Source organism: Prunus persica, chromosome G1 (genome assembly GCF_000346465.2).
Source record: "Prunus persica cultivar Lovell chromosome G1, Prunus_persica_NCBIv2, whole genome shotgun sequence".
NCBI lineage: Eukaryota > Viridiplantae > Streptophyta > Magnoliopsida > Rosales > Rosaceae > Prunus > Prunus persica.
Genome location: NC_034009.1, coordinates 9,130,094 through 9,141,347, shown reverse-complemented (window position 1 = coordinate 9,141,347; position 11,254 = coordinate 9,130,094). Strand labels below are relative to the sequence as shown.

Sequence of the window (11,254 nt, the reverse complement as noted above, 5' to 3'; positions counted from 1 at the left end):
GATTTGGTGTGGAAAGTGAATAAAATTATTAGGTATTTGTAGGAAAAAAATCCAGAATTTTTTGGTATTTTTTAAAAATATATTCATAATTTTTTTGCAACCGTCGGATTTCTGGAAAAAAAAACCATCGCAGCGCGGGAAGCACCACGTAGCTTTTTCCCATTGGGTTCTGTCAGCGCTGACGTCAGCAAGTGGAAGTCAAATTTTTTTACCGTTGGCGCTTGAAACTCACACTCCAACAGTAAAAAAAAATTTGAAATGCGCTCGCTATCATCAGCTCCTTCGGGCTTGAGCCTAGGCAGGATCTGCTCTTGGGCTTGCCCAGGTTGGATTGGTAGCGCTGGAGGGGGATTTGGGCTCTCGGGAGACCTGTTGCCCTAATTCAAGCATACACCAAACGCAGAATAAGTGTTATCCAACTTAGACCAAACTAAACCAAATCAAAACATTCCCTAAATATAGTCTATATCAAGACAATCCTGTATAACAAACAAGCCCTCGTTACATTTGGGCGTATTGCATTGTTGCAGGCACGGGTTGCTCCAAAAAAAACTCATTAAAACCCCGCACAATTCGCGAGTCCATTATTGTATTAAAGCGCAAATGTAGGGGCAAATTTGAGAATAACAATTTAGCATTTCTTCTCTTGCTCATCTGCTCAGTCTGAGTCTCGTTCTGAGTCTCGCCTAGCTGACCCAGCCATGACAAAGTCCAACTTCAACCGTTAGTATCTGTAATTTCTCATACTCTTCGCCTGCATTTCAATTGCCCTTCTGGTTTAGCTAATTCTTCGACTGAGCTACCGCAGCTATGGCTGCCAAATCAAATCCAATATCAACGCCAATGATACATGCCTTCGTTTTCGCACTGAGCCTGTTTGTGTTTCAATCCGAGTCGGCGCCTCAGGCTTTCCGGAGAGATCCAGGTCACCCTCAGTGGCACCACAGCGCCTTCCACGACGTCCGAGATGGCGTTCGATCCGATGTTCGCCGCATGCTCCATTCTCGCGCTGAGGTGATTTTATCATCCGCTATTTCTTTCTCAACAGCAATTGGAAAACAAATAGGAAAATCACACAATTTTGAAATTAGGTTTTAATTTTTGAGAAATTCAACATGTTTGCATGTTAGTTTAGTTTCGTCATGACTCTGACTGTGAGTGATTCTCCTATGTGTGTATGTAGGTTCCGTTCCAGGTTCCGCTCGAAGTGAATGTGGTGCTTATTGGTTTCAATGCTGATGGAGGCTATAGGTACTCGGTCGATGCGCACAAATTGGAAGAGTTTCTGAAAATCAGCTTCCCATTGCATAGGCCTTCCTGCCTGGAGACAGGACAGCCTCTCGATATCGAGCATCAAATTGTCTATAATGCCTTTCCCGTAAGCTTCATATCCGACTGTAGCATTCTCGTTTAGATATTATTCACATAATTTTCGATATATGGATGCATATGATATGATATGTACATTAACTATATATTTCATCCAATGTTTGGATCTTGTATTTGTTCTAATTACAGGCCGGGCAGCCAGAACTGTTAGCTCTTGAGAAGGCACTGAAAGAGGTTATGGTTCCTGCAGGAAATGCAAGAGAGGTGACTCCCATTGTTTGCCTGCTGTACCTTGTCTTCTGGAGAAAGTTATGAGTATTACTTTGTCTTTTGGAGAATGAAGTTTTAAATTGTTGTTCAATATTTAGGCTGATTTTGGAAGGGAAGTACCTCTGTTTGAAGTGGATGCAACTATAGTGGAGCCTGTATTTCAGAGGTTATATTCCTACATATTTGACACAGAGAGTGCTGCTTATTCCGCTGCTGATGATATGGATCGGCAAGTTCCAAGTGCAATATTTATAGTCAATTTTGATAAGGTATGGTCTGCAATCATCATAGTTAATGGTCTCGCTTTGTCTACCACATTAATCCTTCAATTTATGTGTTACTTTACCATATGATTTTGCACATGTGAAGTGCGTATTGTTACCGCAAAAGAAGAAAGAGGGGAATGTGCTTTGGAAGTATTTCTCAAACCATTCGTTAATAGTCTCACTCAACTGTACTTATTATTTCTGTGTGTTCACTTGTTTTGCAGGTCAGGATGGATCCGAGGAATAAGGACATTGATCTTGACAGCTTAATGTATGGTAAACTTACACAGCTCACTGAGGAAGATATGAAAAAACAAGAGGGAGACTACATTTATCGCTATCGATACAATGGAGGAGGTGCATCTCAAGTTTGGCTTGGCTCTGGCAGGTATAGTTAACATAGTTTTATTTGTAGAAGAAGCCTGATTTTGGTATACCAAATCAGTTGCATACTACTTTAGGGTGTAAGTAATCCATTTGGTTGTGCACCTATCCATTGTGCTCTTTGTTGGAGCAGAAAGTGGGGGAAGCTTAGTACATAGAGTAATGTGGACTGATGAACATGCAAACATGTTGCAAGAATACTTCAAGTATGTGGAATGATGTGCTTGAACATGTGAAGTATTGGGTAGTCTGTTATAAAGATTTTCTCGATGTCTTTTAGGTTGTTGTGAGATATGGTTGGTGTGTTATTTTTGTCTCTATATAGGTGGTGTAGTTATTTGTGGGAGAGTTGTTATTTTGTGTGTTTTTTTTTTTAATAAAATTTTTACATTGGGGATATCACGTGAATAAAAGATAGCATTATACTTTGCAGTTTACAATGGTGAAACATTCATTTGTTCCGTATCACATTGAAGGGGTTGATAGATTATATGCTGTGTTTTAGGACTATGTTATGTTACTCTCTCTAACCATCTGTCTCTGCATTTTTTTCTTTTTAAAATGAAATTAAAAATCTAATTTCCTGCCTATGCTGTTCAGATTTGTTGTGATTGATCTCTCAGCGGGCCCATGCACATATGGAAAGATTGAAACTGAAGAGGGAACTGTCAGTTCCAGGACATTGCCACGACTTAAGAATGTGGTGTTTCCAAGAGGTTTCGGTGCAGCTAGTGATCACCCTACACATGATGTATTTGTTGGACAACTTGCCTCTTTAGTATCCACCACAGTCGAGCATGTTATAGCTCCAGATGTTAGGTACTCAGTCTATTTATGGCATGTTGATTTGACACCAAGCATGGTGTTGTTTATAACAATTATGCACTTTTTATTTGTGGTTGTTAATCATGTGCTTATGGTCTTAACTCAGATTTGAAACTGTTGACCTGACAACAAGGCTGCTTTTACCAATAATTGTCCTCCAAAATCATAATCGCTACAACATTATAGATAAAGGCCACAACTACAGTATAAATATTGAAGCAATTGAGGCAGAGGTGGGTTGTTTTCTCTGGGATAACTCAACATCTTCATGATTGCCTATGTTAACGAGTGCCAGAGTAAAGAAAGAATAACTCTTTCACTTTTAGGATCATGCAGTCGCAGCAACCCTCTCCCATGAGTAATTCCATATTTTTTATTTGAAATACATAAACCCAAAATCACTTCCATTTTTGTTTGATATGTCCTTTTCAGGTGAAGAAAATGGTTCATGCTGGGCAAGAAGTTGTGATTGTTGGGGGTTCACATTCGTTACATCGCCATGAGAAGTTGTCGATTGCTGTTTCAAAAGCTATGAGAAGCCATTCCCTGCAAGAAACTAAGAACGATGGGCGCTTCCATGTTCATACCAAGACATATCTGGATGGAGCTATTCTTAAAGAAGTGGGTACTTCTTTATTTATCCTAATGTCATCAAATTTCGTTACCCGGTGATTTTGGTGTCAAATTATTCATTTCTATTTTACATACCATTTGCGAGGTTCTTGGTGAAAAATTGTGTCATGAATGTCTTTCTATATGCATTTCTGTGTACTTTTGGCCTTACATTTAGATGTCATCATATTTTGAGTTAAAAATTCATGCTTCTTTCCTAGATGGCATTTGAATTAGTGAGATTATATGTACGTTCTATTTTTCTTTTCTCACTGAGAAATGCTCATTCCAGGAGATGGAACGTTCTGCTGATGTGCTTGCTGCTGGTTTGCTTGAGGTGGCTGACCCAAATCTTTCAAGTAAATTTTTCCTCCGCCAGGTTGGTCAAATCTGATACAGTTGTACATGTTTTGCATGTGGTGCAACAAATGTTCACATTGATTTTTGTTCTCTGAGACTTGTTTCTTCTGTTATTAAGCTCTAAGTAGATTTTTCTTCCCTTCTTGTCTTCATTGCCCTAATTTTTGTACTTTTTGTTTCCCAGCATTGGGCAGATGACTCCGAGGGTTCAAGTGATTCTATTCTAAAGCATAAACCTCTTTGGTCCACTTATGAATCAAAGCACGGAAAGAAAAAAAAAAGACTAGAAAGGAAACAAGGAGAGTTTTACCGAACTTATGGAACAAGAGTGATTCCTGTGTGAGCATCCCACCTTGAGTTCCCCTGCAGTATAATTTTAGTACTATTCTCATAATGGTGTCTTCATTCTTCTTTCATATAATTTACATGTAACATGCTTTTGTTGAGTCCGTCTTGCTTAACTATTTCCGCATTTTTATGTATAGCCTGCTACCCAGAAATTTAGCATGAAGATATGATCATTGAATTTTATAGTTAATTATTCAGATTTCTGTTGCATATAACTTTTCAAGGCTTGCTTCGAATTTTTAATGACATGTACTGTCACCTATCTCTGGTAACTAGAAGTTTGGAGGTAATTCTGGGTGTCCTTACCTGTTTTTTACGACAGTGCTAGCAACATATAGCATGCATCACTCATCAAATTAATCTGTAATGATTGCTGTAAATAATTGTTTGATATCTTTCTTTTTTTTCCACAGTTTTGTGCTATCATTGGCTGATGTGGATCCACACCTTATGATGGAAGATGAAAGTCTTGTATGGACAAGCAAAGATGTAGTGATTGTACTTGAGCATCAAAATGAAAAGATACCTCTTAGGTGAGGAAACAGTGATTTATTGCCAGGCTTCCAGCATTGTAGCATCATTGAACATGTACTGTTTGTGTTTCAATCACTATAATGTATTGGTTAGTCACAGCTATTTTGCTAACTTTTCCTAGTTAAAACATATGTCATGTGGATGGGTAAACATCAAAGAAGGGTATTGAGTCAAATCTGTTTTACTTTGAAGTCTGTGCAGGGTTCAGCATAGTACATTGTGGCTTTTCTAACTACTTGAAACTATCTTGTCATATTCTGTAACACCTTTAACTTAGGCAATGTCAAGCCCTCCTAGCATTTAGTTATACTTCTGGTAAAATTAGGACATCATTCAACCAGTGAAATTGTCTAAACTCTGAAGTATTGTATAATTTATTACATTTCTAGGATCTATGTGATTTTTCTTAAGAACCAACTACAGCAGTTCCTTCATTGCAAAATACAAGTTTTATGTTTTACATTATGGTCTCTGATTGATACGCCACTCATGTTTCTGTGGCTTTCATTTAGAGTTGATTTTGATGTGCTTCTCCCCCTCCTGTTCCATAAGAATTTTTTAACTGTTTTGTTGAAATGTCTTGGTGCGCAGTTATGTTTCAGAAACTCAGAGGAGGCATGCCTTTCCATCTCAGGCACAGCGCCATATATTGGCAGGACTTGCTTCCGCTGTTGGCGGGTTGAGTGCACCATATGAAAAGGCTTCTCATGTACATGAAAGGTCAGTTGTGAATTGGCTTTGGGCAGCAGGTTGTCATCCATTTGGACCATTCTCTAATACTTCTCAAGTCAGTCAAATGCTTCAGGATGTTGCATTGGTAAGGCCAGTCTTACAATGCCAAATTTTGCACAACTATCATAAATGACACTTCAGCATTTGCTTCAAGATGACCATATATTTGCAAGTTGGCACACACAGACAGACATAAAAATGTATAGACACATTCTTTAAGATTGTGATATCTAAAGTAATTGTTAATCTTTTTGGCAGAGGAACACAATATATGCACGTGTAGATTCTGCTCTCCACAGAATTCGTGAGACGTCAGAGGTAATTTGCTCTTTCATTTGGGCTTTTATTAGAAATTAGTTGTATGATTTTATGCGTATATGGTTTCCAATTTTCTGCAGGCTGTACAAACTTTTGCAGCACAGTATCTAAAAACTCCGCTTGGTGAACCAGTGAAGGGAAAGAGGAACAAAACAACCACTGAACTATGGGTGGAGAAGTTTTACAAAAAGACAACTAACTTGCCTGAACCGTTCCCACACGAATTAGTTGATAGATTGGAGAACTACTTGGATGTAAGTCATTCCTACTTTTAAAATTCCTGTGTTTCTCAAACATCTTGAAGATTATTAACTCATGTAAGACAATCTAAACAACAGACCCTTGAGGAACAGCTTGTAGAGTTGTCTTCATCGTTATATGGCCATCGCTTACAAGATGCACATTTGAACAGTTCGGAAATTCTCCAGAGTTCCATATTTACCCAGCAGTAAGTGGCTGTATTGTATGGGTTTAGTTTTGTTTCGTATTGTGATTTCCCATGCAGTAAAAGGCTATCAGTGGTTTTTGGAACCTGAAGATCAGTGGAGCAGGGTTTCTCAATTTAATTGCTAATAATCATTTGCACGATGCAGGTACGTAGACCATGTTCTGGCCAATGAGAGGGACAAGATGAAATGCTGCGACATTGAGTACAAATATCCTGTGCAGGCATCTCAAACTTATATCTATGGGGGGATTCTTATTGCCGGATTCGTTGTATATTTTGTTGTCATTTTCTTTTCATCTCCCGTGCGCTGACTCTAGTTTAGATATTTTATGGCAAAACGGATACCCATCAACCCTGATTCGCGAGGCACAGATGTCTCTCACACTGAAGAAATGCAGGGGCAAAATGTTAGACACAGAAACTTTGAAAATTTTGCAGCACGCTCTGTCACTGCGTTGTTCTAGCCAAGTTAGTTAACTAGAACAGATTACAGCATGAAGCTTGTAGCCTTGGAATTATGACTGACCAGACTCTATCTGTACTTACCTTTTAAAACTTGGTTTTAAATACACATCAGGAATTTCTAGTTTTGATCTTTGGGTACAAATATACTGCTTGTGATAATAGCTTTCCTGATTCTATTGAACTTAAAGTCTGGAACTAAGAATATTGATTTTCTCCCAAAAACATAACTAAGTACTGAGTTTCATCATTTTATTTTTGTAGTAATTCTACACTTACCACATTTTTATCCTATATTTCTATACCATATGTCATAATATGCCACATCAATTAAATAATTGAAGAATATTTTAATTAAGAAAATTAGAAAAACAAATATTTGAATCAATCATAAAAGAAAAGAAAATTATTAAATATTTTTAATTGATGTGGATGTCCACCTCAGTTGCCGCATAAAGAGGTATAGGAATGTCTTATACAATTTACAAATGTAATAAGAGTAGCATTATTTTTTTTTCCTTTAATATTTACTAGAGGTTTTTCTTTTTCTCTCTATATTTGTTTTTTCGATCCTAATCTGTCATTCATTCAAAATCTCAAGTGCAGAATTTTGGGCTCTAAATTTCCAAAAGAATTTCTGTCGACTTGATCATTTAGGATCGCCCCGATGACAAACAACCATAACTTTAAATGGAACATCAAGACGTCAATGCTGCATATTTGCTTGCTGTATGTAATCATTCTGTTATTTCTCATTCTGAAACATCCATACCGGATCAATATTAGGATCCTACTACATTTTTCCTCCTTTTATTTTGGGTACAAGTTGTTTCTTTCGTTTCATTTATTTTAGGGTTTAGGTTATTTCGTTTCATTTATTTTAGTGTTCTAAAGGGGGCACGTTAATTTATCTTCATCTGTCCCGGAAACATTTTAAACCGTGTGAGTTCACATATTCCAGTGCAATTTACTGTCTTACTTTGTGTTTGTCAATGAAGCATATAAATTATAATTAGTTTTTATAAAACTGGGCTGGCTTGGGTTAGCTACCTCAAGTACGGAAAAGGGTAAATGAATTTTGAACAAGACAGAGAGTATATCAGATTAGCTTTCTAGGCTGCAATGTCCATCAAAAAGAAGCTCATAGAGCTGCTCAGAGCCCAGTGCATACTTCATCATCTATACTTGCATATCATCAGTCCAAAATCCAACACATTTTTCAAAGTAAAATACGAAATGCCCATCTGAGTTTTTTGATGGGGAAAGTTTGAATTTCTTAATAACATTAATAAGGGATCCTCAGAAACCATGCTTATAGTTATCATCAATTGGATGATCAGGTCTCAAAGATTTCATACCATCATCGGAACCCCATATGCAGTGAATCTTTTTTTACAATCAAACTGAAAATATCAATTGCAAAAACAACAAAGAAATTCAAAATCGTGCAAAAATAAAATTGAAGTGGGCAAAATCAATAGAAAAAGAGGAGGATGTGGCAGGGTGTTATTCACTGAGCCTGGTAATTGTTCAAAGGCGAAGTGACTCAACATTCCTGCACGAAATTTACCTCCTATTCTTTATAAGAATATAAAACCCTGGCTCCAAATTAATTAAGACCCAAGGCTTCATCAAGAGGCACTATACCAATCACCACAGGTATTTCTCCTTCTTTTAAATGAAGAAAAAGAGATGAGGACAGAGAGAAGAAGCGGGGAGGGAGAATATGGAGGGAGGTTGCGACCTAAGGCTACTGGTGTTTGCTAGGCGTGGCGTGGTTGTGTTTAAATACTGGAATTTAGAATTAGGGTTTTCGCCCTTGAAATATTTGAGGTTTAGCCTATGAGAAGCCCATTCTTATCAATGATATTACGAATTTGCCATTATTTCGGCTCGTTTGTTTCCAACATGAACAACCCAAATGAATGAACCACAAACCCAAAACTTCCCTGGCCTCATGGGCCCAAAGAGAAAAAGGGCGAAGAAAACCCAAATTTTGTTCTGCATAGGCGTCTCACTTAAGGCGCCAAGCCATTACATGTCCCATAGTAGAAAATTTTGATTGCAATGGGGAATAACACTATTTTGCTAATTTCAGTCAATAATGTTATATCATGTGGAAAAGTTATCACGTATATCATAGCATTATTAGTTGAAAATAACAAAATAGTAATATTCTTGTTTTCGTGAAAGTGTTTCTAGTCCCATAGTCAGTAGGCTCTTTTGCTCAGTTTCAAACTGCTACGAAACCCTCGACCATAGTCATAAGGGTAACTCGCTTTCATTACTTGATTGGCATATGGACATGTAGCATCAAGTCCATGTAACAATATAAATTATACAATGAGCATTTGCCTAAAGTGAAAGGAGTGGAGAGAATTAGATACCGTTGGAATGCACAAAAGATATTTTGGGGTTTTAGATATGAATTCTATAGTTTGGGAGTTGATGTATGAATTTTAGCATTTGGGATTTTATGTAGGAATTTTGGTTTGAAATCCAACTAATTCAAATCTTGATACTTGATTAGTGATGTCGTGTACCATTGGTTGTCATGCTCATGGAATAAAATTGATGTTGAACCACACTTATGGAGGAGATACTTATGGAGGAGATACAGACACCTCCTTGTTGGCTGGTTCTGCATACCTTTTGGCCGTGGACTCCGTCAAAGTCCAATAAATGACTAACCTACCAGTCTGTCTCAGTCCCCCATACGAGAAAAACTTAGCTATGAAAGTCTCTCTCCCCACACACAAAATCCTCAAACAAAGGACACCCCCACCCCAAAACTCTTAACTACGTCACTCCATACGTAGCCTCTCAATCAAAACCTTGTGAACCAAGCCATTGTGGGCCCCCCTCTCTTCCCTTCCATCTATAAATACCACAAGGCCTCTCTCTCTTCCGCAACTCAATCAATAATTTTCCTCCATACGAGCCAGTCTACGACTCGATTCTTCGTTTCTAAACACCAACCACACGCCGCAATTAGCATCACAATGTGTCCCTCTGGCCGCACCCTCTGCGCAGAGACCGCCACGACGACGACCATGACCTCAGATTTCCGGCCAGCCTTCGACGCCCTCGACTCCGACCGCGACGGCAAGATCAGCAAAGACGATCTCCGGGCCTTCTACGCCGGATTTTCCAGCTCCGGCGCCGACGAAAATCTCATCGGATCGATGATGTCGGTCGCCGATTCCAACAAGGACGGCTTCGTCCAATACGACGAGTTCGAGCGCGTTTTGGGCGGCGGCGGCGGTGCAAGAAGCTCGTGGGGAGTGATGGAGGACGCGTTTAAGGTTATGGACAAGGACGGGGATGGGAAGCTCGGCCATGAGGATTTGAAGAGCTACATGAGCGCGGCTGGCTTCGCCGCCACTGATGAAGACATCAAGGCCATGATTATATTGGGAGGTGGCGATGACAACCAAGGCGTGTCTTATGCTGGCTTGCTCAAGATCTTGGCCGTTGATCATGTCGGCTAGCTAGAGACTTTGTCCTCTCATTGAGTCGTTGGCCAGTTGCCAGGTCTTAATTCTTGTTTATGTAACAATAATAAATGTATTTAATTATTTACATGGAGCAAAACGCTCCAGCTAGCTAGGGTAGAACTAGGAGGAGGATTTTATTTTATATTTCCCAGGCAATCCGAGGTGGTGGGAAACAAAATTATGGTTTTGTTTGAATTTGAATCAAGTGAGTGATGCCAGTGCAAAATTTGTAGGGGTCCTGTTTCGTTTCCGTCGGGTTTCTTTTATTATGTGTTTGTTTTGTTTGTTAGCACTTGGCTCCATAGACGCATATCACATGCAGGGAATCTTTTGGATTTCCTTTTATCACAGTGTGCGATATTTTCTTCTAAAGACATCGTGGCATATTAAGCACATACTACAGTACAGATACCATATCAGCATATTAGCATATTTGTTCTTTTCTTCTAAAGATGGCACCTTTGGCCAAAGTTCACTTTTGATTCTTGTAGTTTGTTAATTTTACTACTTTAGTCTCTATAGTTTCAATTTTATCTTTGTAGTTTCCATTTGAAGCAATTCAAACACACATTTCAATTTCTATTGAATTCCTCCAAATTTCGTTACGTTTTGACCACGTGCCCCTCATGTGAAGGTGGAGGGGTATTTCAATTCACTCAAGCCCATCTAACTGTAAAACACAAGATGAAGCTCTTCCGATTCACTTTAGGAGCGATTTTGGAGTTTCGGGTTTCAAATTTTTTTGCATCACTGGGTTAAAATTTGATTGAACTGGGAGGATTTTGGCTCAAGTGGACCAAAATACCCCTATACGCGAAGAGCACGTGGTCAAAACTTAATGGAATTTGGAGAAATTTTGATTGAAACTG

The 11,254-nt window shown here is 38.7% G+C and overlaps 2 protein-coding genes across 2 annotated transcripts; both read left to right on the top strand.

The window, feature by feature from the left end:
• LOC18792323 lies at positions 586 to 7,029 on the top strand. The gene is made up of 16 exons (XM_007226940.2): positions 586 to 1,014; positions 1,184 to 1,378; positions 1,519 to 1,593; positions 1,698 to 1,868; positions 2,090 to 2,253; positions 2,850 to 3,068; positions 3,181 to 3,307; positions 3,507 to 3,695; positions 3,979 to 4,065; positions 4,231 to 4,385; positions 4,808 to 4,927; positions 5,520 to 5,745; positions 5,919 to 5,978; positions 6,059 to 6,232; positions 6,317 to 6,426; positions 6,572 to 7,029. The coding sequence occupies exons 1-16, from the start codon at positions 811 to 813 to the stop codon at positions 6,735 to 6,737; spliced, it is 2,442 nt and encodes an 813-aa protein (XP_007227002.1). The 5' UTR covers positions 586 to 810; the 3' UTR covers positions 6,738 to 7,029.
• LOC18791285 (calcium-binding protein CML24) lies at positions 9,725 to 10,780 on the top strand. Its single transcript, XM_007225904.2, has one exon. The coding sequence runs from the start codon at positions 9,891 to 9,893 to the stop codon at positions 10,377 to 10,379; it is 489 nt and encodes a 162-aa protein (XP_007225966.1). The 5' UTR covers positions 9,725 to 9,890; the 3' UTR covers positions 10,380 to 10,780.

Excerpts from the sequence above, each read along its gene's own strand:
- LOC18792323 (XM_007226940.2), top strand. The coding sequence starts at position 811 with ATGGCTGCCAAATCAAATCCAATATCAACGCCAATGATACATGCCTTC. Across the intron at positions 1,594-1,697 it reads CTGCAGGAAATGCAAGAGAG|GCTGATTTTGGAAGGGAAGT; the intron begins GTGACTCCCATT and ends TTCAATATTTAG. Across the intron at positions 6,427-6,571 it reads AGTTCCATATTTACCCAGCA|GTACGTAGACCATGTTCTGG; the intron begins GTAAGTGGCTGT and ends TGCACGATGCAG.
- LOC18791285 (XM_007225904.2), top strand. The coding sequence starts at position 9,891 with ATGTGTCCCTCTGGCCGCACCCTCTGCGCAGAGACCGCCACGACGACG.